The sequence below is a fragment of the Aspergillus ochraceoroseus genome, assembly GCF_002846915.1.
Source record: "Aspergillus ochraceoroseus IBT 24754 chromosome Unknown P175scaffold_2, whole genome shotgun sequence".
In the NCBI taxonomy this organism is placed as follows: Eukaryota; Fungi; Ascomycota; class Eurotiomycetes; order Eurotiales; family Aspergillaceae; genus Aspergillus; species Aspergillus ochraceoroseus.
Window position 1 is genome coordinate 3788942 of NW_024468477.1, and position 25015 is coordinate 3813956.

General features: G+C 51.0%; 9 protein-coding genes across 9 annotated transcripts; 6 read left to right on the forward strand and 3 right to left on the reverse strand.

Annotated features, from left to right (window-relative positions):
- Nucleotides 1–276: 276 nt before the first annotated feature.
- On the forward strand, nucleotides 277–1029 carry P175DRAFT_0508133 (uncharacterized protein; the record flags this gene model as incomplete). Its single annotated transcript, XM_040898317.1, has 1 exon — nucleotides 277–1029. One exon carries the CDS (start codon nucleotides 277–279, stop codon nucleotides 1027–1029), a length of 753 nt encoding a protein of 250 aa, XP_040754847.1.
- Nucleotides 1030–1547: 518 nt separating this feature from the next.
- On the forward strand, nucleotides 1548–4125 carry P175DRAFT_0500004 (rDNA-binding RNA polymerase I transcriptional factor). Its single transcript, XM_040896859.1, has one exon. The coding sequence runs from the start codon at nucleotides 2044–2046 to the stop codon at nucleotides 4045–4047; it is 2004 nt and encodes a 667-aa protein (XP_040754848.1). The 5' UTR covers nucleotides 1548–2043; the 3' UTR covers nucleotides 4048–4125.
- A 179-nt stretch (nucleotides 4126–4304) lies between these two features.
- Nucleotides 4305–5889, reverse strand: P175DRAFT_0500005 (alpha/beta hydrolase). The gene has a single exon (XM_040896860.1). The coding sequence runs from the start codon at nucleotides 5512–5514 to the stop codon at nucleotides 4435–4437; it is 1080 nt and encodes a 359-aa protein (XP_040754849.1). The 5' UTR covers nucleotides 5515–5889; the 3' UTR covers nucleotides 4305–4434.
- Nucleotides 5890–6130: 241 nt separating this feature from the next.
- erdS (aspartyl-tRNA synthetase, cytoplasmic) lies at nucleotides 6131–9001 on the forward strand (the record flags this gene model as incomplete). Its single annotated transcript, XM_040898318.1, has 1 exon — nucleotides 6131–9001. One exon carries the CDS (start codon nucleotides 6131–6133, stop codon nucleotides 8999–9001), a length of 2871 nt encoding a protein of 956 aa, XP_040754850.1.
- A 397-nt stretch (nucleotides 9002–9398) lies between these two features.
- Nucleotides 9399–10364, reverse strand: P175DRAFT_0500007 (uncharacterized protein). Its single transcript, XM_040896861.1, has 2 exons — nucleotides 10050–10364; nucleotides 9399–9927 (listed from the first exon to the last, which is right to left on the reverse strand). The coding sequence occupies exons 1-2, from the start codon at nucleotides 10341–10343 to the stop codon at nucleotides 9457–9459; spliced, it is 765 nt and encodes a 254-aa protein (XP_040754851.1). The 5' UTR covers nucleotides 10344–10364; the 3' UTR covers nucleotides 9399–9456.
- Nucleotides 10365–10932: 568 nt separating this feature from the next.
- On the forward strand, nucleotides 10933–13156 carry P175DRAFT_0500009 (tubulin alpha chain). The gene is made up of 6 exons (XM_040896862.1): nucleotides 10933–11031; nucleotides 11113–11153; nucleotides 11240–11266; nucleotides 11384–11459; nucleotides 11606–12560; nucleotides 12625–13156. Exons 1-6 carry the CDS (start codon nucleotides 11007–11009, stop codon nucleotides 12851–12853), a joined length of 1353 nt encoding a protein of 450 aa, XP_040754852.1. The 5' UTR covers nucleotides 10933–11006; the 3' UTR covers nucleotides 12854–13156.
- A 287-nt stretch (nucleotides 13157–13443) lies between these two features.
- On the forward strand, nucleotides 13444–18522 carry P175DRAFT_0500012 (EF hand domain protein). Its single transcript, XM_040896863.1, has 6 exons — nucleotides 13444–13728; nucleotides 13892–14046; nucleotides 14142–14265; nucleotides 14359–14550; nucleotides 14618–17943; nucleotides 18036–18522. Exons 1-6 carry the CDS (start codon nucleotides 13716–13718, stop codon nucleotides 18063–18065), a joined length of 3840 nt encoding a protein of 1279 aa, XP_040754853.1. The 5' UTR covers nucleotides 13444–13715; the 3' UTR covers nucleotides 18066–18522.
- A 373-nt stretch (nucleotides 18523–18895) lies between these two features.
- Nucleotides 18896–21859, reverse strand: P175DRAFT_0530576 (plasma-membrane proton-efflux P-type ATPase; the record flags this gene model as incomplete). Its single annotated transcript, XM_040899795.1, has 4 exons — nucleotides 18896–18978; nucleotides 19035–21132; nucleotides 21186–21416; nucleotides 21482–21859. 4 exons carry the CDS (start codon nucleotides 21857–21859, stop codon nucleotides 18896–18898), a joined length of 2790 nt encoding a protein of 929 aa, XP_040754854.1.
- A 764-nt stretch (nucleotides 21860–22623) lies between these two features.
- Nucleotides 22624–24962, forward strand: P175DRAFT_0515337 (uncharacterized protein). Its single transcript, XM_040898852.1, has 10 exons — nucleotides 22624–22865; nucleotides 22925–23028; nucleotides 23085–23346; nucleotides 23408–23438; nucleotides 23500–23581; nucleotides 23648–23685; nucleotides 23744–23841; nucleotides 23908–24302; nucleotides 24390–24555; nucleotides 24639–24962. Exons 1-10 carry the CDS (start codon nucleotides 22835–22837, stop codon nucleotides 24830–24832), a joined length of 1401 nt encoding a protein of 466 aa, XP_040754855.1. The 5' UTR covers nucleotides 22624–22834; the 3' UTR covers nucleotides 24833–24962.
- The last annotated feature ends 53 nt before the right edge of the window (nucleotides 24963–25015 follow it).

Sequence of the window (25015 nt, forward strand, 5' to 3'; positions counted from 1 at the left end):
ACGGACATTCCATTGATCAATCTTCCATTCTTTCTCTCCACCACTCGACACTCCCGCGATCGTCCACCACACATTCTTCGGCTTGTTCACGCTGTTTGGAAGTATCGCAAACGACCATTGAGAGCCGCTAAAAATAGGAAAGCAAGTGACAAGTGATCAAATTAATTTGAGACCTAAAACAGAAATCTCAATATAAACAAACACATATCTGCACTGGCGACTTGTCGCAGCTTCATGTGTTATTGCCCGGCGTGATTTATCTTTGGATTCTACACCATGTCGACTCTAACTCGAGCTTTTACCAAGCGCAACAAGCGCCCCGAGGTCTCTGCCCCCATGCCCTATCGTGAGGGCCAAGTCAAATTCTCCGCAGGCACCATCAAGCGGGGCAAGATCTCTGCGCCAGTTGAATTGTTGTCCACCACCAACATGCTCGCCTACAATGCTCCCGATATCCACCCAGCTTCTTCTTCGTCGTCGACTTCGTCGTTGCAGTCGCCCGAGGACTCTGAACTTTCTTTTACCCAGCGCAGTTTCCCGTCGCCGACCACGACACCGGAAGTCTCTCCAATCGAACCCAACCCGCTGTCTGGCTACTTCCCCAAGCGTTCTGCGACCGTGACAAGCCACAGCCGCTCAACATCGACCGCTTCCTCTACAGAGGCCCCCCTGATACCTAAGCGCGCGCTCTCGCATACGAAGCGAACACATCAAGAGTTGGCCCGCAAACGATCCGTGTCGCGGATGTCTCCTCCGCCATTGAACTCCGTCCGCAGCACTCCCCCGACCCGACTATCGCTTGACTACTATAACGCGGAGCCCCATCCATTTGGAAAAGAGCTGGAACAGGTCAACGAGGTGGTCGAGGAGTTCGGTGGGGCGCCTCTATTTGACGAGGAGGAGCGCGTTCTGCACAGCAAAGGGCTTCGGAAGTTTACAGTAGACGACTATCTCGTGGAGATCGACGACCTTTACGGTAGTATCTTCAACGATCGGCTGGGGCCGCTCGCATCGACGTCCTGGCTATAAGTTTCTATTCTCCAAGGGCCTGTTTGATGACTCGCTCCTGATTAGTGATGAAGAGAACCTGGGTGTTCCTTCTCCCTGCGGGTGTCTATTACGACCAACTGATTTTCACTCTTTAATGATTGGTCATTTAAGTGGCATTTCCCCCCCTTTTGCTTGTTATATACCACGGGAGTGTTCGTTACTCGACATTATCCCCTCCCCCGTCGCTTTTTTTTTTTTTTTTTTTTCCTTTAGTTTTCAATTTTATGGGATATGTCATGGATTCTCAGCAATCCTTTATTTTCTAGTGCTAGTGCTACGAATGAAGAATATTTGGGGATTCTTAATCCCCAGACTAGAAGTATGCACCCAATATAACCCAATTCAGTAAAGCGTAGGGTTTGTGAGAAGTTACGATCACGCGTTGGTCACGCGCCGGTCACGGGTCTCGCGGCCTGAGGCTCCACAATATGCCCCACAAAAAAATTTCGAGTCTGAATCCGCTTTTTTCTTTTCTTCTCCGCTTCAAAGACCCAGCCAGTCTCTTCTTCTGACCTGCCGGAAGATTTTTTTTTTCATCCTTTTCTCTCTAGGCTGCCATCTCCCTCCAAACACATTCACCTTCTGACTAGCCTGGGAGTGTGTTGGATGCACAGATGAAGCTGTTTTTGGTGCCTCAGTCCTCCCAGAGCGCCTATAATCTGTAGCCCAACAAGACTTTTGAAGGGGATTGGACTCGCACCCCCTCGTGCCGTGTCGTGTGCTTACATCCCCCGTCTTTCTCTTTGTTATCCATCCTCCACTGCCTGCCTCTGGAAGTGCAGCAAATGAAGGACATTTAGGCACTGTATTTGTCTCTCCAGAAGCCTAGATTTGAGTACCTCAGTTGATCCTGTCATGGTCTCCCTCGCAAGTGCTCCGTGTGGCCCAGTGACGGGACCCAAGACTCCCTCTAAAATGCTGGCGGCGTCTTCGCCAGTGCCGATATTGAAGACATCTAAAACACCAAACTCTACGGCCGGGGTAAAACACAAAATGGAGGAGTTGGATCTGTCGCTGTCTCCCGCGTCGTCCATCGCGTCCGACGTCGAGGAGCCGCCCAGTCCACGGAAGAAGGCTCGGGTCCAGTTTGACGAGGATGTGGAGATGCGAGAGATTCCATACGTCGATAAAGCACAAGGAACACAAACCGCGGATAAAAGTGCGGCTGTGGTGCGCGAAGAAGTGCGAAGGGCGGTCCATAGGCATGTCTCGGGCGGCGATAGTGAAGCCTATGATCGCGTGAAGGAGATCTTCACCATCGATCCCCGACGCCGGGAGAAGAATGGCATGGTAGCAATGAATGTACCTACTCATCATACCTTGAAACATCATCTTATGGGGCTTCTGTCAAATGTGGCGTCTTTGGATCGCAGCTGCAACGGGCTGGTCCAGGCTGTTCTGAATAGTGAGTGGCTCGGTCGCGATGAGTCGTACGTGAAGCTGTACATTCGCTTCCTGGGTAATCTTTCTGCGGCCCAGGGAAGCTATCTGGGGTCTGTGCTGAAGATGCTTGCCAACCACTTGGGGGAGCTCCCCAAGGGCTCCGGCAAAGTGCCGGGGTATCCACTTGTCCATGCCTCCGAGGTCTACACCCGAGTTCATATGGCGCTTCGCCATGTAATGCAGCTGGTTCCATCGGGGAGCGGGTCTCTCTCACCGATTTTGTCTTCGCAATTCCCCTTTGATACCGACTCCGCCAGAGCCAACATCGCATACACGCAAAATATCATCCGGATCATCAGCTACACCCCCGAACTGCAAGCAGATATCCTTGCTCTCGTGACCGAGAAGCTCGTCAAGATCGATGTACAGATCCAAGTGGATATGGAAGACCTCGAAGACGACGAGGGGGAGGACGTTCTACACGACATTTCCCCCGAGGCTGTGATGTATGGAGAAGACCCCGATGATGACGACGATAATGCATCCGTTCTCAGTGACGATTCCGTCGACGAAGAATCCCGACGAGTGAAAAATATCAAGGAAAATATTCTCAAACTTGATGGCATGATTGATACCCTGTTTGAATACTACGCGCCGCCTTTCACGTCGGGCACCATCGATGATAAGGAGAATGCGCTGGACCTTCTCCTCAGCCATTTCCAGACCATCATCCTTCCTACCTACCGCTCCCGCCACTCCCAGTTCCTCCTCTTCCACTTCTCCCAATGCTCCCCGATCCTGGTCGACCGCTTTGCAGCCACCTGCGTCCAGATTATCTTTAACAAAGCCCAACCCGCCATCCTGCGGCAATCTGCCGCGGCCTACCTCGCCAGCTTCGTCGCCCGCGGCGCCCACATTTCCGGCGAGGTGGTACGCGATGTGTTCGACCTGCTCGGCACGCATCTGAACAACCTTCGCATGGACTACGAGGCCAGCTGCCGTGGGCCGGACCTCCGCCGCTTCGGCCCCTTCTACTCCACCGCCCAAGCCCTCCTTTACATCTTCTGCTTCCGCTGGCGCGATCTCACGACGGCGGCTATCGACGGCGACTCGCTGGACCAAATCGACGACCTCGAACCGGAAGACATTATCTTCCCGCCCAATGTCAAAGACGTTCTTCACAGCGCGATCCATTCCAAACTAAACCCACTCAAAGTGTGCTCCCCGGCCATTGTATCCCAGTTCGCCCGGATGTCGCAGCACTTCAACTTCATTTACGTCTTCAGCATCCTCGAGACCAACAAGCGTCTCCGCATGTCGGCTTATCGCAACCTTGCTGCGCTGGCTGACCCGCGCTTTAGCCAAGTCGAGCGCGAGACCCGCGCCGGGGATGATCTCGGCTATCAGCTGGATGCGTATTTCCCGTTTGATCCTTACCAGCTGCCCCGGAGTCGGCGCTGGCTGGAGGGGGATTATGTGCACTGGCGGGGGATTCCCGGTCTTGACGATGACCGGGAGGCGGATGACAGTGAAGTGGATGAGGGCGAATCCGATGAAGATGAAGATGACGGAGACGATCTGAGTGAGGGAACAGAAACGGATGACGAAATTTAATGTATGATGATATGATGTTAAAAAAAAAAAATTGGAAATATGAAAACATGAAATATATCAAATAATATTTATCTTCTACTTTAAATATCATTCCCAACTTGCACCTGGACTTGTAACCTGAATGAATATTTTACATTAAGAGTTCAGACAGGGTAAAAAAAAAAAAAAAAAAAGGCAAATCAAAAGCTATTTATTAGGACCTCCATTTCCGGACCTGTTGTTAACGCCGCAAAGTCTAGGTAAGGCATCGCCATGATAAAAAAAAAAAAAGAAAAGAAAAGAAAAGAAAATAGTAATACTAGTCAGAATAAGAATAAGAAAGAAAGGGGATGGATGAGATGAACGCCCAAAAAGCCCAAAAAAAAAAACGGAAAGAGGGTCATCAAATCAATGTGCAAAGAGAGCCTTCATATCGGCACAAGCATCTTTATAGAGAATATTGACCGGACCCGGATCCCGAAACGGATTGGGCGATTTGTCCCAGGCATGCGGAGCCTTTTCGATCATCATGGAGCGCACATGCTTGTGGATGGCCTGCAAGCGGCGCACGAATTCCTGGCCCTCATTCAAGAGCATGTCCCACTCGCAGATGAAGAAGAAGATATCGTGGGGCAGGGCGCGCGCGAGGGCCTCGTCGGAAGCATGGAGCGGCGACGCAAAGGGGGAGCGGCGGTCGTCGAGATCCGGGAGGTACGACTCGTCGAACAGATCGGTGAAGAAGGCGGGGAGGGCCTTGTCGGGCATGAGGCTGTTGGCGCGCCGGGATTCGCGGGGTTCGTGGAAGTCGAGGATGGGGTACCAGCAGAAGAGGGCGACGATGTGGATGTTGTCGTGGTCGTGGACGAGATGCTGGGTGGACTCGGCGCGGTTCAGCCAGCGCAGCGGGTGGAGGGATGTGGTTGATGAGGATGAGGATGGTTCTTCCTGCTGCTGGGCGGCGGCGGCGACGACGAGCTCGTGGAGCCGCAGGGGCACGGTGACGGCGAGGTTGGCGCCGGCGGAAAACCCGCTGATGGCGATGCGCGACACATCGAGTCCCAGTTCGGCGGCGTGGGCAGCCAGATACTGCAGGGCCACCACGCCGTCGTCCACGGCGGCCGGAAACGGATGCTCGGGGGCACGACGGTACCCTACACTCACGACTACGGCGCCTACGTCCGTCACGATGCATTGGGCCCAGCGACTGTCGTCGGAGGGGCCTCCTAGCGTGAACCCGCCGCCGTGGAAGTTGACCACGACCGGCAGACGGCGGCCATCTCCGCGTGCGCGGTCGTAGTCGGGGGGGCAGTAGAAGAGGAGGGTGACCTTGGAGGAGGAGGAGGAGGAGGAGGAGGAGCACGGGATGGACCGGGAGAACGAGGCTCTGGGAGGACGGGGAACTGGAATATTATGGAGAAACATGCCCACACGCATCAAACCGCGCCAGAAGATGGCTTGAACCAGTAACCACCAGCGAGAGGAAGCCATGAAGGAGAGAGTACCACAAAAAAAATCGAAAAAAAAAAAAGGGATGAGAACCAGTGGAAGAAAGACAGATTGATTCAATTAATTAAACTTAGTCTCACTAATCAAGAATGGCTGGTGGTCTGATAGTAAAAAGGACTAGTTGACTAGTAACTAGAATGACTGAATATTTATAAGAATGTATAGTCAGTTACTGATCATGACAGATTTAGGAATCTCCTGGGTTAATCTATTTGAAATCATTTTGCATCCCGACATGAAGCAAAATAACTTCATATCCCGGATTCTGGCGGCCTCAGGTATGACATCACCAAAAAGAATAAAAAGAAGGAAAAGAAAGTCTTTATAATCTTCTTTCTTTCTCTCTTTCTGTTCTTTTAATATATACTTTTAATATATATATATATATATATATATATTATATATCGCTCTCGCAGAATTATTAAATTATTTCTCTGTGGTTCTCTCTCTCTTCTTAGTGTCTTCCCCTCCCCTCCCCTCCTCTCTCTTCCTCTCTCTTGACTCAATTCTTCCCCCTGTCAGCTTACTCTCTTCCCCTCCACTTCTCTTCCCCGGTTATTCCTCTATTATTATCATCATCATCATCATCATCATCATCATGTCCATCAAACGGGCATTGTCAAAAATTAAACCCAAAATCGAAGAGTCCCCCATTCATTCCTTCTCCCCCACTAGGAGAGGCTCCAACTCCTCGCCTGCATCCCCTCGTCGTAGTATTCTCGGCAATTTCTTACGCGACCGGGAATATGTCTCGTCCTCCGAGGATGTCTCCGATGATTCCGCCTCCGCCGGCTCCGCTATGAGCAAGAATCAGCAGAAGCGCTTAGCCCGTCAGCAGCGGAAGACGGAGCGCTCTCGCCTGAGTGAGGATCACCATTCGTCCGAATCCGAGCTGCATCGGAGGGAGGAGGTGGCCAAGGCTGTTCGAGAGGAGACCCCCGAGATGAGAGCCCGGTATGGGGACCTGCCCCTCGTGCAGTCGGCCTCCCGCTCGCGCGAACCACGCACCAATTTCGATGACATTTCCGCCGCCCACGTCGGACAGACGGTGTTGTTTACCGCGCGCCTGCATATCGTGCGCCGCATGAGCGCCAAGCTTGTCTTCCTGGTGTTCCGACAACAATTGTCCACCTTCCAGGGCGTTCTCCATGAGGTTCCCGGCATCAAGTCCGTGGCCATGGTCCAGTGGGCCGAGCATCTGCGATTGGGCTCGATTGTACGCGTCCGCGGCACGATCCAGGCCCCCGCCGTTCCGGTTCTGGGCTGCACCGTCCATGACGTCGAGCTGTCGATCGATGAGGTCCACCTGGTCGTGCGGCGCGAGGATCCCGTGCCCTTCAGCGTCTACGAAGCCGAGCTGCGCACCCCCGAAGAGGATCTGGTTGAGGGCCGTCTGAGCCATATTCCAGACCGTACCCGACTCAACAATCGGTTGGTGGACTTGCGCACGCCAACCTCGCAGTCGATCTTCCGAATCCAGTCCGCCATCGGTAATCTCTTCCGCACCGCGCTGGACGAGCGCGCTTTCATCGAGATCCATACCCCGAAGCTGCAAGGAACAGCCACCGAGTCCGGTGCCAGCGTCTTCGAGGTCAACTACTTTGGTCGCGATGCGTTCCTGGCCCAGAGCCCGCAGCTGGCCAAGCAGATGGCCATTGCCGCCGATTTCGGCCGTGTCTATGAGATTGGGGCCGTTTTCCGGGCCGAAAATTCCAACACCCACCGCCATCTGACCGAGTACACCGGATTGGATATCGAGATGGCCATCGAGGAGCACTACCATGAGATGCTGGACGTGCTGGATGCCGTGATCAAGAATATCCTCAAGGGTATCTACACCCGCTTCCGCCGCGAGGTCGAGGTGATCAAACACCAGTTCCCGTCGGAAGATCTGGTCTGGCTTGAGGAAACCCCCATCATCCGCTTCTCCGATGGCATCAAGCTGCTCAACGAGTCGGGCTGGCGCGACGAGGACGGCAATGAACTCCCCGAAGATCAGGATCTGGGCACCCGGGATGAGATCCGACTGGGAGAATTGGTCAAGGCAAAGTATGGCACCGACTACTATATCCTCGACAAGTTCCCCGTCGGCGCCCGCCCCTTCTATGCCATGCCGGACCCCGAGGACGCCCGCTTGACCAACTCGTTTGATATCTTCATCCGCGGCCAGGAGATCGTTTCGGGTGGCCAACGTATCCATGATCCTCACCTGCTGGAGGAAAACATGCGCCGCGTGGGGATTAATCCCGATTCCATGGAGGAATATATGGAAGGGTTCCGGTGGGGGGCCCCCCCCCACGCCGGTGCTGGTGTCGGCCTCGAACGGTTGTTGATGCTGATCCTGAAGCTGGGGAACATTCGCCTCGCCTCAATGTTCCACCGCGATCCCAAGAGCTTCCCCGCGAAACCCCCCGTCATGCAGCTCCGCCACCCGGAATCATCCACCCTGGAGCCGTCCTGGATTCGGGACAAAACGGGCCCGGTTGCGCCGAGCGTGAGCGAGCTGCAACCCCTCGAACATCTCGTCGCCAATTATGGGGATGCCACCTCCACCTCCTTCTACGACGAGCGATTCAAGATCTGGCGCGATATGGGCACTGGCGCGGCTATCGCTTACGTCCCCAGTACCAGCAACTATGTCATTATTCCCGGAAACCCGCTCTGCGATGCTCGACAGTATACCCGAATTATCACCCAGTTCCTGCAATGGCTCAGGCGCGAAACCAAGTACAAGCCAGTCTGGATTTTGTGCTCCCCCGAGGTCGAGACCATCCTGGGCGAGAAGCTCGGGTGGCGTAGTTTGTCGTGCATCGCCGAGGAACGAGTCGACCCCTCGCGAAACCAAGCGGCGATGGATGGAGAGCTTGCCCGCAAGATCCGCCGTACCGAGACCGAGGGGGTCAAGCTGGTGGCGGCGAATCAAGGCGAAATGGTGCCGGACTCGATCCGGGAGGCCATTGACAAGCGCATCGAGGATTGGAAGCAAAACCGGAAAGGTACGCAGGTGCATCTTTCGGAGATTCACCCATGGCGGGATTCCGAGCACCGCTGGTATTTCTATGCGGTCGACAAAGAAGGCACAATCTGTGCGTTTGTCACCTTGTGCACCATTTCACCCACACATGGCATGCAAGTCAAACATACCTTCGATTTCCCCGGGTCGCCAAATGGCGTGATTGAATCCCTCATCACCCACGCGATCCAGACGGCATCCCGATCTGGGGTCAAGACCCTCACCTTTGGCGCGGGGGCTACCAGCACGTTGACCCCCGGCCATAACTTGCATGGCACCAAGGTGAAGATGCTGCAACATACCTATGATGCCCTGGCCAAGCAATTCCACCTCGTGCGGAAGAGTGAGTTCCGAGCCAAACTTGGCGCGCAGGATGAGCCCCTTTTCATTTCATACCCACCGCATGGTCTCGGGACCAGGGGTATTCGGGCTGTTCTTCACTTCTTTGAGGATTAGAACAATCTATTCCCCGACTTTTGTATTTCCTTGGTCATTTGCTTATTTTTTTTTGGATTTACATGGTGGTTCCTCTATATACGAATTGTTTTTTTTTTTTTTTTTTTTTTTTGAATCTGATAGAGTTGGTGCCACTCATGCAGTGAACTATCTTGTTTCAACCCCCCGGTGTTAATAACTTGAAATGTTCTGGTTATATGGAATTCCTGTTGTGGAATAACGCTTCCACCTGATTTGTTATGTGTTATGATGATTATGTTGGAATGTTTTTTTTTTTTTGGTGGCAATGTACGCTTGATGCGGTTCATTTTGGCTTCATGGAAATAGAACCATGTCGCATTTCAGGCTAGATACTATAATACCGTTTGAATAATATGTGAAGGCACCTAGTTACTTCAAAAAAAAAAAAAAAAAAAAAAAACAAAAACTTTTTGCAATTGATTACTTTAATTCTCTTACTGATCCTTTTTCTCATCCTCGTTGTCCCTCGTCTCCACAACACGATTCAATTCTTTAACCACCCACCTCGCAGCGACGACCGCAAAACCCGCTACCACAACCATCCAAGACGCGGTCGGCACCAAGCTCCTCGGAACCACATTCCCTAGGAACGGATCGAGAATGATATCCGCCAGCACAGGCGGCACGGTCTCCATCAAGGACTGGTCCAGCGAGAAATAATCCGCCGCGGCCGTGATGCGCAGAAAGAGCACCGAGTCTGAGATCGGCGCGGGGTCTGCGCCAGAGGAGTGGGAGTAGGAAGAGGAACGGTACCGGGTGAGGTGGAGAGCTGGCTGCGCGGTTGCGAGGCGGGAGGAAGCATACCGGCTGAGTTGCGAGAGGAGGGAGGGATCTTCTTCTGGAGCTTCATGTGGAGAGGTTATGAAAGGGAGAGTGTAGGTCCTTAGAGTGAAGGATGTAGGTTGCTATTGGGAATTCAATTCGGTTAGTTACCTAGGACATATTTCATCATCATCATCATCATCGTAACCAGAGCGCTCTGGAGGAGGAGGAGGAGGAGGACGAGGAGAGATAATACAATACATACAGTAGCCAACCAACATATCCGTACCTCGTACCGTTGGCCCGGGTGCAGGTTCTCCAGGAAATACCACGAGTCTGTTCCGGGGGCGTCCTCGGTTGGGAACGAGGCATTGAGCTTTGTTCTGAGGATGTTCTCGAACGGGGAGAGACGCTCGAGCCCTAGGTCATCGTCGAGGCTAGGGTCAATAGTAGGGATGATGAGGGGGGAAGGGGCGATAAAGATTGTTTTTTCGACGTTGGCTGTCACGAAGGGGGAGAAGAGGAGGAGAAGGAGGAAGAGGAAGGGGAGGCGATGCATTGTATCTTCATTTTTTTTTTTGGGGGTTGGGGTCTCTTTCTACTAGGTGATCTCGCATTCAAGACCGGTCGATTTGGATGGCTTCATGCCGTCATTAGTTACCACGTGACCGACCGGCCACTGCTGAGTCAGCCAACTCACCGCCATGGCCCGAGTGGAGCCATGAACCGCCAATCAGGAGCCCCCTTGCCCAACGCGACCCAACGGATGGAACCAACAAATGAACACCTCAGAGAGAGGATTTTACTACTAGGGGAATTTTGACAGCACATCCAGCCAACGATGGATGATGGAGTACTGGGTAAAGAGCAACCCAGAAAAATATTGATTCTTCCTATGAATTGAATTGACCGGTCATCTGCTATTCTTCCATTGCAAGGGGTTTTTTTTTTTGGAGTCACGTCAAGTAGTACCTCCGCTGCCAATAGTGTGAGTTTCCTCTCTACCTAAATTCTGCCCCCTCTCCCGTATCTTCTCCCTCCCTTTCCATTCTTCCTCACTCTCACTCTTTTACTTACTTACTTACCCCTGAAACAACCCAGATCGTGCTCTCTCTCTGGGTCTACTTAATTTCCCCCCCCCCTCTCTCTTCCCCCTTCTCTCTTAACTCTTATCCTCCTTATATTTGTGAGTTTCAGAAATTCTCCATTTTAATTCAACAACATGAGAGAAGTTATCAGTTTGAACGGTATGTTTTTGTGCCCCGTGCCCCTCGCTTGTTGTCTGCCTGCCAGCTGCCGTTTTACTAACATCCCCGGGTGCTCTTTAGTCGGCCAGGCTGGTTGTCAGATCGCCAATTCCTGCTGGGAGGTAATTACAGAGAATATTGGGTGGAAAAAAAAAAATACACCCGACGTGCAAGATTTACGAGCTGACCGTGTTGTTTTTGTTTTTAGCTGTACTGTCTCGAACACGGTATCCAGGTACGTGACGATTCTTGGGGGATTGAGCGTCTACCCTCGATCTTCCTACATCATTCAACGCGAACATTTTTGGTTCTCGCAATTATAGGGAACTTTTCTGACCGATCTTGTATATAGCCTGATGGATACTTGACCGAAGAACGCAAGAAGGATGACCCCGACCACGGCTTCAGCACTTTCTTCTCTGAGACCGGTATGCCCACAAACCCGCCTTCTTCTTTTTTTTTTTTTGTTTTTTTTTTTCTTTTTTGTTTTTCCCTTCTCTCTTTCTCTCTCTCTCCCTCTCGTCTCCTCTCCGGGAAATACCATTTTTTTTTAACATGTAATGGATGCTTCTAGGCCAGGGCAAATACGTCCCTCGCACCATTTACTGCGATCTCGAACCCAATGTTGTCGACGAGGTCCGCACTGGCACCTACCGCAGTCTTTTCCACCCGGAGAACCTCATCACCGGCAAGGAGGATGCCTCTAACAACTATGCCCGTGGTCACTACACCGTTGGTAAGGAGATGATCGACCAGGTCCTCGACAAGGTCCGCCGCATGGCCGACGCCTGCTCGGGTCTCCAGGGCTTCCTCGTTTTCCACTCGTTCGGTGGTGGTACCGGCTCTGGTTTCGGTGCTCTGTTGATGGAGCGCCTCTCGGTCGACTACGGCAAGAAGTCTAAGCTCGAATTCTGTGTTTACCCTGCTCCTCAAAACGCCACCTCCGTTGTTGAGCCTTACAACTCTATCCTGACTACCCACACCACCCTGGAGCACTCCGACTGCAGTTTCATGGTCGACAACGAGGCCATCTACGACATCTGCCGCCGCAACCTCGGCATCGAGCGCCCTGGCTACGAGAACCTGAACCGCCTGATTGCCCAGGTCGTTTCTTCCATCACCGCTTCTCTGCGTTTCGATGGCTCCCTCAACGTTGATCTGAACGAATTCCAGACCAACCTGGTGCCCTACCCCCGTATTCACTTCCCTCTGGTGGCTTACGCCCCCGTCGTCTCCGCACAGAAGGCTTCCCACGAGGCCAACTCTGTCAACGAGATCACCATGTCCTGCTTCGAGCCCAACAACCAGATGGTCCGCTGCGACCCCCGCAACGGCAAGTACATGGCCACCTGCTTGCTGTACCGCGGTGATGTCGTCCCCAAGGAGTCCCACGCTGCTGTCGCTACCCTCAAGACCAAGCGCACCATTCAGTTCGTCGATTGGTGCCCCACTGGCTTCAAGATTGGTATCTGCTACCAGCCTCCTCAACAGGTGCCCAACGGTGACCTTGCCAACCTTAACCGTGCTGTGTAAGTGTCAGAGACCCTGGGGAAGAAAACAAAACATTGAAACTAATGGGGTTTTTAATAACAGCTGCATGTTGTCCAACACCACTGCCATCTCCGAGGCCTGGTCCGCCCTTGACCACAAGTTCGACCTTATGTACTCCAAGCGTGCTTTCGTGCACTGGTACGTGGGTGAGGGTATGGAGGAAGGTGAATTCTCGGAGGCTCGTGAGGATCTGGCCGCCCTGGAGCGTGATTACGAGGAAGTTGCCAGCGACTCCTTGGAGGAGGAGGAGGGTCTCGAGGCCGAGTACTAAGTATGAGAGTTTGAGTTGTGTTAGATGGTTAATATTGTAGTGGTTCGCATGCGAACCAGGCGTTAAGTCCCAGGTTATAACTTGATTCTGGCCGCATGCAAATAGGAGAGAAGATTGGCTTAGTCCAGACTACATATGGGTTTTCTCTGTCTGATATATTTTTTAATATCCCCAGCAGCGAAGAATTTACCGCTCGTTTCGTTTTATTTTCTTCTTTCTTGCGGCATACTATTTTTCGCCGTATGTCCAGCGACTATTCCAGATAAAAATCACAGAGGAATCTCCGCACTTGACACTCCCACTTGGCGTCACCGGATCCAATACATTGCTGAGATAGATCGGCGGCTATAAATCCAAAAGAAAAAGGAAAAGGAAAAGGAAAAGGAACAATAATAAGAATGGGAGTAAGACAGGATAAAAGTAGTTGAAAGTAGTTGAATAAGAACGACAGCTTGCGTAAGTAAAGAGTAAAGATGCTGGATGACTGACCGCCCAGCCAACAAACACACTCTTTTCCCCTCCTCTCTCTCTCCTTAAGTCGTGAGTTTCCTCTTAACCCCGATTCGACCCTGGACTATCCTCATTTTTGTCACTCGTCGACTTAATTCCTTCTTCCTTTTTCTTCCTCTCCATTCTAAGACATCATCTCCATCATCTCCATCATCTCCATCATTCCCCTTTACCTCCCGCCCTACTAGAAAACTGCCGCCTTTGGCCATCCATCCATGCCCGTGGCATCTTCTGGGGACCTCCGCTGACGAGCCTCTTACTACCTCCCACCACACAACCACCATCTAGAAAGAAAAAAAAAAAAAAAAGGTGGAATTAAGGAGGGGAGACCTGCTCCTCCAGGGCTATCATCATGGCTGACAATTGTGAGTCCTCACGTCCATACTCCCCTCCGATTGCGCCAGCTTGACAAAAAGGCTCAGGAGTCGTCGGATGGGGTTCCTTCCTGGATAGTGACGCTGTTGCAACGGAACTGACGGATGCTGACATTCCCTTCTCTCCCCCCCCCCCCTTCTCTTCCTTCAACAGCACGTCAACCAAATCTCAATTTAACCGCTGAGGAGAAGCGAGTCTTCTACCAACTCTTTCAAGCTGCCGACACCACTAATCTCGGTGTCATCACGGGCGAGATCGCCGTACCCTTCTTCGAAAAGACCAAGCTCGCCCCGGAAACCCTCGGATTGGTATGTTGATGCCTCAACCTCCCTTGGAGGGGAATCAATCGTCTTGCCTACGAGACTTGGCTGGCTAATTGCGTGCTTGCTACCAACGATAATAGATATGGCAGATCGCCGACAGGGAGAACAGAGGGCTTCTGACCCCCTCGGGGTTCGGCGTTGTGATGCGACTGATTGGACACGCTCAGGCGGGTCGCGCGCCAACAGAAGAGCTGGCAGTGCAACGTAAGTGATCTTAGGAGAGCTCACAGCGCCGCCTCCTCTTTGCCCTTCCCTACAAGAGTTATGCATGGGTCATCATTATTAAACTCTGTACAGCCGGTCCGCTACCCAGGTTCGATGGAATTCCAATCGATACCTCCGTTCCCTCACCCCGTGAGGCTGGCACAACGAGCCCAACACCGGCGTCGGGTACACCAATTCGAGTTCCGCCACTGAATCCGGACGATGTGAATAAATTCACCTCTCTCTTCGAAAAGTCAGATCCAGGGAGGACTGGGAGCATCTCGGGTACGTCCCCTCTTCACCTTTCTTTCTTCATTTGGAGCTGATAAAAATCTTCCTTCTATTTATATAGGTGAAGCTGCGAAACAGATTTTCGAACGTGCTAGGCTTCCCAACGAGATCCTTGGGCGAATATGGAATTTGGCGGATACCAAGCAACGAGGATCTCTCGATGCGACAGAATTTACTATTGCGATGCACCTCCTCACCTCCTATAAATCTGGTTCTATGAGAGGGATCCCCCAGACCCTACCCCCTGGTCTTTACGAAGCTGCTGCGCGACGAGGTCCTCCGTCTCGTGCCTCAATGGGAGGACCTAGAGGTGGTCTCGATGTCCCCCCCGTCCCTGCAATTCCAAAGCAATTCACAGGACCCCAACGGACTCAAAGCCCGGTCAACCGACAGCCATTTGCATCTCCACTATCGGCGCAGTCGACTGGGGCTGAATGGCTCGTTTCGCCTCAAGAGAAACTTCAGTTCGACAATTTCTTCAACAGCGTGGACACTGCCAGGACTGGGGTGATCAGTGGTGACCAAGCAGTCGCCTTCTTCACCAAGGCGCAGTTACCAGAGGAGACACTTGCGCAGATTTGGGATCTTGCAGATATTGATGCGGATGGCCAGTTGACAAAGGACGAGTTTGCGGTCGCGATGTATTTGATCCGTCAACAGTACACAGGAAAGGGCCCCATCCCGCAGACCTTACCCCCAGCTTTGATCCCCCCAAGCATGCGCCGCCCAGGCTCTGCACAAGCATTTCCACTCGGACCCGCAGCCCCAGTCCAACCTGCAGCCGCAGCCGCAGCCGCAGCTCCAACTCCAGCTCTGGCCCCGGCCCCGGCCCCTCCCCGCTCTGCTGCAGATGACCTTTTCGATCTCGATCCATTCACACCCCCCCCGGTCGCTCCGGCTCTTTCTCAGGTGCCGCAATCCACAGGAGGCTCAAACGCGCCATTCCCGATGCCAGGATCCCCAGTCTCCCGATCACCGCCAGCCAGCGCTACCACCTTCAAGCCATTCATGCCATCCTCTTCCTTCGGTCAGAGCCTCCAGCCCCAAATGACTGGCTCGTCTGCACCACCCTTGGTTCGCTCCCCTCCACCTCCTCTGCCCTCGGATGATCTACTTGGAGACAACGACCCCGAAGAATCCAAGAAGCTGACCCAAGAAACCACTGAGCTTGCCAATCTATCAAACCAAATTGGCTCCCTGGCAAATGAGATGCAAAATGTCCAGACAAAGCGAACGGCTACAGAGCAGGAACTTTCTCAGACGTCACAGCAGAAGCGTGACTTCGAGACCCGCCTTGCGCAAGCTAGGTCGATGTATGAGCAAGAGGTCAAGAACTTCAAGGCTTTGGAGGAACGCCTCAGGGCCTCGAAAGCGGACACCGGTAAACTTCACCAAGAATACGCTTTGATCGATGGAAGCCGGCAGGATCTTCAAACCCAGTACAACCAGGTCTCGGCTGCTCTTGCAGCCGACCAGCAGGAAAACGCGAGCTTGAAGGAGAAAATTCGTGAAGCTAATGCTGTGGTTGCTCAGCTCAAGCCAGCCTTGGAGAAAGCTCGCTCTGATGCCCGTCAGCAGAAAGGGTTAGTTGCGATCAACAAGAAACAACTCGCAACTGTAGAGGGCGAACGTGATAAGATTCAGGAAGAGATTAATGGTCTTTCAAAGGAGCAATCGGTAGAACCCGAGGAATTGGGCTCCCCTATCAGCAACGTGCTGCCCGCCGTTACAAGCCCAGCCGCGTCGACGACCAGCCAGCACACCAACCCCTTCTTCAAGCGCACAATGACTGGCTCTAGTGAGGGCAATGCCCTGTCCCCCCAAATTTCGAATGATCAACAGCGTGCCTTTGACAGCCTGTTTGGGCCATCCTTTGCCGCCCCGGCGGCGACGTCTGCAACAACACCCCCACCACCAACCTCATTCCGTGCCGACTCTCACGCGGATTCAACGAAGTCTCCTAGCACATCTGCTATCCCAACCCCTTCAGTGTCACCGCCACCCTCGGCTGCGGGATTGTTTGGTTCAGAGCCTCCACCTCCGGCTCTGTCTAGGCAGATGACCCCGAACGTTCTTCCTCTTGCTGAGACACAGTCAGCCACCACCTCCACCAAAGTTTCTCCGCCTGCCAGTCGATTCGGCGGGCTTGATGCCTCTAGTGTAACCGCTGGTAGTGAGGCTGGTCCCTCCTCTGGATCACCCTTTGATGAGACTGAGGAATCCAAGGAACGGTTCCCCGCAATTCCAGGTGCTTTCGAGGAGCCCCCTTCTAGAAACACCGCTTCACCGGGTAGTGATGAGAAGCCAGCTGCAAAAGACCCCAGTTTTGATGAGCTTTTCGGTGGCCCAGCACATCAACGATCTAGGTCACAGCAGGAGAATGACTTTGAAGAGGCGTTCGCTGCGATGAAGCAGGGACCCAACACTCAGAAGACAAATGGTGCACCAGAATCAGAGTTCCCCCCTATTCATGAGATTGACGATGATGACGATGACGAAAGCACTGATAGCGAAGCGCATCTCGGTTTTGATGACAATTTTACTCCTGTCTTTCCTCCCCAGAGCCAGGTAGCGTCCAAGTCTCCTGATGCGATTGAGCCAGCGCAGCTGGCTGCTTTCCCGGCTCCCGGATCAGCTACTAGTCCGACGTTTTCTCCTCCCCCCCTTGAGTCTCAACCCAGCCCCCCAAAGTACGATGAAAACCCCGAGACGCAGAACTCAGTCGGTGTTCCTCCAGAATTTAATGGCTTGCTTCCTCATCGGACCGACCCGATTCTACCTCCTGATGCTCCCCATTCTGTCGAGTCTGCTACAGGGGCTCCGATTGTCGGCGGAGAAGCTCAACATGATGCAACAAAGACATCAACAACTAATCAACCACCAAGCGGAAGCAAGGCTCCCGATTTTGAGGCTGCTTTTGCAGGAATGAACTTGGCTCCCGCAAAAGAAGCTGATGACGAAGCTGATGACGAAGACAATGACTTTGAAGCATCTGATAGCCGCAATAATATGGACTTCGACTTTTCGTTTGACCACTCACCGTCGCAGCAACAGAAGGCTGCAGCCGCTGCAAATCCTGGATCCGACTTCTTCCACTTTGATCAGAACGTCACCACAGCATCCCCCTCATCTCCCGCCAACACCAACGCGAAGCCCCAAGCCCATGACTGGGAGGCGCTCTTCGCTCCCTTGGATAACGCCAAGGCCCACGGAGCAGAAGGAACTAACGGCACTACTTCAGCCGCTGCGCCTGGACACAAGCAACCCGGATGGGCCCTCCAAACCGGTACAGAAGACGACCCGAACCTTCAAAAGTTAACAGGCATGGGGTTCCCCCGAGATGCATCTCTCGCAGCCCTGGAAAAATTCGACTATAATATCGACAAGGTATGCTCTCTCTCTCTCTCCCTTTGAGATACGGACATTCCTCTACCACGGCAAGCTAGTCCAACTAACTAATCCTCTTCCTCACAAAACAGGCAGTCGACTTCCTAACCTCCAAGTCGTAATAAGCCCGTTTACTCTTATCACCTATCTCTCATTCATTGTCACATTACTCATGCACATATTTTCCCCCCTATTTCATTTCCCCCCCCCTCCTCCTCCGTCCTTCCTTCCTTTGTTTAGCCTTGCATTCTCTTGATCTTTTTTTTTTTTTTTTTCTCTTCCTCTTTCCCTTTCTTATCCTTATATACTCGTCACGTTCCCCCAACTTTCCCCCCCACCATCTCAATTGTGTATTTTGTGTCGTCATGTTTTTACTTGATATTGGTTTGATATTTGCATACCTATCCTTCCCACTGCTTCTATGTATATTCCCCCTCAACTTGTGACCTACTATTGATCTACCGATCTACCCGTCCGCATTTTTCCATGTATGGTCACCAGATGTAATCTAGGATCAAGCTACGAGACCGCGAGAAAGCCGGAAATACCGGCATACAGTTCTAATCAAATTAATTTCTGTATCATCAGTCTTCTAGAGTTTAATATTTATATTGGTTGATTGGCTGGCTGGCTGGCGTGGTCAAATATAATAATATGCCCTGGTATTCCTTAGGGCTTTCGTTCGTATCAACTTTCATATGGTCAGAGTAATGATTAGGTATGAAATATATGTAGAATGCGGCATTACTCCATGGATAAAGACCTTAATCAAGACTTGTATTTTAACGGGGTTTCACCTTGACCTGGACTTTTGCTTTGCTAGACTTGGATGCATTGGGGCAGGCGGCTGGGGAGTAAATTGAAATCACACGATTAACAATGCAAAATACTTGAGAAATAGTTAATGCCCTCTTCAGCAACGAGCATATCCCTTCCGTCTACACAATAATAATCAACCTCGACGACCGGCTTGCCCGTTTTCGGGGCTCAATGAGCTCTTCTCATGCTGGCTTGACACTCTTTGCAACACAACCACTGCTTCAATTAGCTTCAAAGTGGATTATTATAAATATGAGGGAACATGAACTTACGAAAGTCTTCCAACGAACGTCTCGTCCCTTCGCGTCTTCTCGGGCTTCTGCCATGCATGATATCGTCGAAAGCCGTAGACCCCTGTAATAGATAATAAATCCCTCCCATGATGCAAAACACGCCGAATGAAAAGACCCAGATGCGAAAGACGGCTACAACGGAAGTTTGGCCACCAACAAACCAGCCAAAGATGCAGAAGAACGTTGCGACTAAATCTACTACCACAATGGCCGCTAACAACTGCCATGATGGGCAAGACGACCAGAAAGGGCCGTTAGCCCGGGTAATAAAGATCAGCCAATTTTCTGTCAGTGATATTTCAAGGAACAGGACTTCATCGCGTTTCCCAAAGTTCTGCACAATTCCACCGTGCTCCCCTTCATTTAACATCGTCGTAAGCGCAACCCAGGTGCCCACTGCGAGCACAATCCCAAGTACGACAGACAATCCCCAAAGTTTAGGAAGGTTCCATTTTACCGGGGTCTTCGAGTAGGGTGCATTATCGTAGGCTATTGCCAAAGTTGCGATGTCTGCGAAGATGGCAATGAACACCACAAGTTGTAGGTTGAGACTTTCATTCATGATTGCAATCCAAAGGCCAAGGAATATTTCGAGATGTAAAGACAATGCAATCCGGTATATTACGTATGCATACATTCGATGAAAAATTTGACGGGACGTTTTGAGCGCATCAATTATCGCAGACAGACCTGGCGCGAGGAAGACAATATCAGCAGCAGATCTCGCAGCGTCTGAAGCGCCCTCTACGGCGATTCCAGTGTCGGCCTTCTTCAATGATGGGGCATCATTAACACCATCCCCTGTCATTGCAACCAAGTATCCACGCTGCTGCAGGATCTCCACAACGTTATACTTGTGCTGGGGGAAAACCTCTGCGAACCCATCAGCGGCTTCGACAAAGTCATAAACCTCCGACCCGGGCATTGTTCCCCCGCCACCAAGACCAAGTCTTTCCGCGTTGTAGACATTAGTCCCTAGCCCCAGCTGACGTGAAGTCTCTCGGGCTATTCCAACAGCATCGCCCGTAAGCATTTTGATCGATAAGCCTAGGGTCTTTGCCTCGCTTATGGTTTTCGCTGTGTCGTGTCGCGGGGGGTCTGAGCATGGTACTATCCCAAGTATTTCCCACGGCCCATCCCCACGCTTTCGAGCGACCCCAAGTGAGCGGAACCCACGAACTGCAAACTCACTCACTTTATTCTTGTACTCTATATCGACATGTTCTGGAACTTGCTGCTCTTTTAGGACGGTATTCAAAACCACCAAAGGTGCTCCTTTCACGCAAATTATTTCCTGACCCTGTGGAGACAGCACAACTGCTGTCACTTTCTTCGAGACAGGATCAAAGGGACAAAATTCACGCACCCTGTATTGGGTAAGAGCTGATTTGGCGCGTGGATAGTCAGGAAGAGCTTTAAAAAAAGCTCTGTCAATGGCGTCCATACCCTTTTTCTTTCTCGAAGCAGCCAAACATGCAGTCAACATCAAGTCATCAGGGTCAACACCAGCGACTGTATAAGGTTCCGAAAGGGACAATTTGTTCTTCGTTAGAGTACCGGTTTTGTCAGAGCACAATATCTCCACGCCCGCTAGAGATTCTATGGCGGATAGTCTTTGTACTATAGCTTGTTTCTTCGCCAGATACGCCGCACCTACCGCCATGGTAGTGGTAACAACAGCCGGAAGGCCAACCGGGACTCCGATCATCGTGATGGCCAAAGTGAATTCGAGTATAGTAAGAGTATGGTTTGAACGATAGAAGGACGAAACCCAAACGATGATCAGCGTTAGTATCACCAATATTAGAAGGACAGCACCAATACGGTTCAGCACTTCTGTGAAATGGCCGATGTTGGAAGATGATGCATTAACCAACGCCGCAGTTTCTCCGACCAAAGTCTTGTCACCAGTGGCTGTGATAAGGAGGTATCCATCCCCACGTTTTACAACAGATGATGCGAAGCAGACATCGTCCTTGCGCTTATCAACTGCTAGGGATTCACCGGTGATTGAAGACTGGTCAACCTGAAGGGAGTTGAGCGTTTCGACTCGGCCATCAGCACACACGATCGTGCCCTAGAATGTATTAGTCTCCTGGGCCCATGAGTTGCAAACTAGAAAACTGGTACCTCATCTATTTTAAGAATATCTCCTGGTACAACCTCCGTGGCGTCTATTTCAATCAGGGTCCCATTACGGAGCACAGTCGCCTTTAGGGCTAGCGTCTTCTTCAGTTCATCCACTATTGAACCTGCTTGATACTCCTGGATAAAGCCTACTGAGGCGTTTAGCAGAAGAAGAGCGCAAATGACTCCAAAATCCACCCAGTCTTTCAGCCCAGCTGCCAAAATAGCAGCGGCCTGTCTCTAATTAGCCTAGAACGGTTGATGAATGGTAGTAGGCGAGTGTCTTGTAGCATACGAACCTCCATGACAAACTGAACGGGACCCACGAAATAAGATAGAAATTTAAGGAACATGTTCTCTTTTGCCTCTTTCATTCGGTTAGGGCCATGTCTTTTTCGGAGGATTGATGCCTGGTCGTCTGTGAGACCGGTCTCAAGGCTGGTGATAATTGGTGGTCCTCGTCCAGCGCTGGCACGCTTGATCGAACCTTCTATGCTCTTTCTGACGTTGTAGACAATGTCATCGCCATCTGTGGACTCGAGATCCTGTATAAGACTATCGATGTGCTCCTCCTGCTCATAATCTTCGTCCTCCATCAGAGGGACTATTTTCTCATCTTGCACTCCAGAAATAAGGGCAGTTTTCGTTTCAACGATATTTAGCTGGTTAGCTTCCATGATGACGTGTTGGTGCTCTCCAGTGTGTCCGTGGAGGGGAAGTCAACCAGTATCAGAACCTCAACCAATAATATATTCCACAACGAAGTAGGGGATAGGTTATAGGAGAATATCTTGTGAAAAGAGATAATCTGGGTTGTATTCAAGACAGTAATGTGAAAAATATCGCATGAGGGATGCCACTGTCTAAGAAATCTCGCGGAATGCATTCGAGGCAAGAGCGATGGAGTCTCAAATGGCAACCACGAAAGGCCCTCGAGGCTTCCATGCCATCCAAGTCACAGTCTGGTAATATTGAAGGAATTGGTATGTATCACGGGATAAAGGCATATTGAGGCTAAGTAGGTATTGACAGCTTCGAACTCCATATTAGCTTTGACCTGAGCAGAATTGCACGGCATGTGCCTGGAGTTCACTTAGATGCAGCGTCGTTATATATTCTGAAAGTATTCAGGATGGTTGTCATGTTGTCCGGGAGTTTGTTGAGAAAATTGACAAAATTTGGAAAAGAATCAAATTTTGATTCAATCATTGCTCAAACTTGGGTTGAAGTGAAGTTGATAACTTCAACAAGACCAGAAGTGAAGCCAAAACATGCTATACATGGCTCTGACCAATCAAAGACACGCTCTGGGATGACGTAATCCCCGCTTCGACGTCGCGGCAAAAACCAGCAGATTCTGGAAATTCAGCCAGAGCATTAAAAGACAATAAAAGACAAGACTTTCGAATCGGAGTGCATTGAGGGAAGCAGAAGACGTCTCTCTCAGATGGTGGAGGTTATAGGAGATTGATTACCTCGTGATTCTTTTTGGAGTACCTAGGCATGTCACAGTCTAAGCATCTAACCCTGGTTTGTAGTACCTTTTGACACCCCCACAGTTGCTACGTTTTCCTGATCAATACTATGCAGCTCTCGATACGGACTTAAGCTCATTTTCGGTCTACTGTGTAAGATCACACGTATTAGGAATCATGAATAGGGAGATCCCAGGGTTTTATTATGGTGAATATCCTGCTTTCTCTGGCTCCATTTTAGAATGACGCACTGATGATCCATTATAGATCCCGAAAAGAAAAAGTACTTCAAAATCCAGGCAAACCACAAAGCTACGCCGGGATCCCAGTATTCGAATGATGCTGTCAAGCGGAAACGTGCAGGTCATGAGGTTGTTACCTATCATGTGTCCTTTTGGGTGTTCTTCGTTTCCTAACCTTAAAACAGAAGTGTGAAAGAAAAGCGCGTCTAGTTCGAAGGGTCGAGAAGGAAAAGATTAAGAGAGCAGAATGCCTCCAAAACCCCCTCATCCAAGCCTATAGGGAAGTAGGGACCCTTCCTATGCCAAGGTGTGTGGAGCATGAGCGGCGAGGGTTAGCATATGCCAGCCAATTATTTCGAAACCAGTTACATCAGTTCGAGCCCTGGCCGGATCAGTATACTATCAAACACATCCTGCGCAACCCACGGTCTGGAATTCTGATTGCCAGTGAGTATTTAACTTCGACCCCTTAATGAATCACTTATGAACACATCTGACTTGCTCCAAGGTGGACATCGTGGTGGGGAGTCGTCAGTGTCGTAAGTAAAGCCTTGCATGTTGTGAAGGTACGACACTGACAACCGGTTCTATCCATACCAGGGTGTGCTTCCCTGACTGCGACCAGGAGAAATGGACATACCATCGGACCATGGAGCGACTCCTCTTCAAAGAGCAGTATCGAGTATGTATCAAGTCTAACCAAGCCCAAAAGTCACTATTCAAAGGTTCCTAACTGCCGAGCGTCTAGCTCTCATCACTCTGCCTAAGCCACACTGGATATCTCTTGTGAGGAAAAGCCTGGTACATTAATTGTACTGTCGAATTGGCAGGCTAATGAGACTAGAGCGACGATGGATAGTGGCCCAAATGGTGACTCCTTCCTTGCACCTCGGATGCTCCCTGATCCCGACGAAGGAGGAGACTATCGATGGCCCCCATTCTGTATGCACAATGCCCCCCCCCCAAAACCCTTATCCTGGATTAATGAATCTTATATCTTTGAATTAGTTTCACACCCTATTCGCATCCGCACCACTTCTTCCCTATGGTGTTCATCCCCTTCACCTATAGGGAACGTCCCTCATTTCGCAGTCGGAACCTCAGACGGGCTATATACCCTGGAAGGCTATGGAGGTTCTTGGACTTTATCCAAAAAGCCCTTTCCCGGCGGGAATGATACAGAGCATCCGGGTAAAGGTCGCGTCGGAGGCTTGTCGCACGCTCTCATCACCGCTGTCGAGTGGCTCTCCTCGGACGTGATCGCAGCCGGCTTGAAAGACTCAACTATTTTCCTTCACGATATCCGCAGTCGAGGGAGCGCAGCAAGGCTCCAACACCCTCACGCGGTCACAAAGCTACGCAAACTCGACCCCTACCGCATCGTCGTAGCAGGCATAAACTCAGTAATTCTCTCCTCCCCCACCGAAGTGCTACATTACCTTGGTCGCCAAAAAAAAAAAAAAAAAAAAAAAAAAAGCTAACAAGGACAGCTCCAAATGTACGATATCCGTTACCCAGTTAACGGCCTCCAGCGCAACCCAAACCCAAACAACAAACGCCACACCTCTACCAGACCCTACCTCAGTTTTGCAGACTATTCACCCGAAGTCATCCCGGACTTTGATATCAATCCGGAGCTCGGGCTCCTCGCGAGTGGTGAGTAACCAACCCATGGCTTCTTTTAATTCTTCTCTCTTTTTGCGGTGTTCTCTAATCTAATATTTTAAAATAAACTGCAGCTTCTGATGACCGCAAAATTCAACTTTTCTCCCTCCGTACCGGCGAACAAGTGTTGTCTCCGGTATCTAAATATCAATACAACGACCCGATTACATCTGTCTGTTTCGAGTCCGGGGGATTATCCTCTCATGGACCGCAGACACCTAGTTTATTAGTATGTTCTCAGGCCGTGGTAGATGAGTGGAACTGGTGAAAACCTAGGCCTCAATAATAATGATAATTGATATTGGTAATGCTATATGTATTAAATCCTGAATGTACCTAACGCCAGAGATGCTACCATCCATCCGTCATATCTGAATCTTGGATCTTGAAAATAAATGATATGGTATATTTCGGTTTCACTGAATTTTTTTTTTTTTTTTGGAAAGCTTTT

Coding starts and splice junctions, on each gene's coding strand:
- P175DRAFT_0500004 (XM_040896859.1), top strand. CDS start 2,044: ATGGAGGAGTTGGATCTGTCGCTGTCTCCCGCGTCGTCCATCGCGTCC.
- P175DRAFT_0500005 (XM_040896860.1), bottom strand. CDS start 5,514: ATGGCTTCCTCTCGCTGGTGGTTACTGGTTCAAGCCATCTTCTGGCGC.
- P175DRAFT_0500007 (XM_040896861.1), bottom strand. CDS start 10,343: ATGCATCGCCTCCCCTTCCTCTTCCTCCTTCTCCTCCTCTTCTCCCCC. Junction 9,928..10,049: donor GGATATGTTGGTTGGCTACT/GTATGTATTGTA, acceptor AATTCCCAATAG/CAACCTACATCCTTCACTCT.
- P175DRAFT_0500009 (XM_040896862.1), top strand. CDS start 11,007: ATGAGAGAAGTTATCAGTTTGAACG. Junction 11,267..11,383: donor GTCTCGAACACGGTATCCAG/GTACGTGACGAT, acceptor TCTTGTATATAG/CCTGATGGATACTTGACCGA. Junction 11,460..11,605: donor CACTTTCTTCTCTGAGACCG/GTATGCCCACAA, acceptor GGATGCTTCTAG/GCCAGGGCAAATACGTCCCT.
- P175DRAFT_0500012 (XM_040896863.1), top strand. Junction 14,047..14,141: donor CCCCGGAAACCCTCGGATTG/GTATGTTGATGC, acceptor CAACGATAATAG/ATATGGCAGATCGCCGACAG. Junction 14,551..14,617: donor GAGGACTGGGAGCATCTCGG/GTACGTCCCCTC, acceptor CTATTTATATAG/GTGAAGCTGCGAAACAGATT.
- P175DRAFT_0515337 (XM_040898852.1), top strand. CDS start 22,835: ATGAATAGGGAGATCCCAGGGTTTTATTATG. Junction 23,347..23,407: donor GTCTGGAATTCTGATTGCCA/GTGAGTATTTAA, acceptor ACTTGCTCCAAG/GTGGACATCGTGGTGGGGAG. Junction 23,439..23,499: donor GGTGGGGAGTCGTCAGTGTC/GTAAGTAAAGCC, acceptor TATCCATACCAG/GGTGTGCTTCCCTGACTGCG.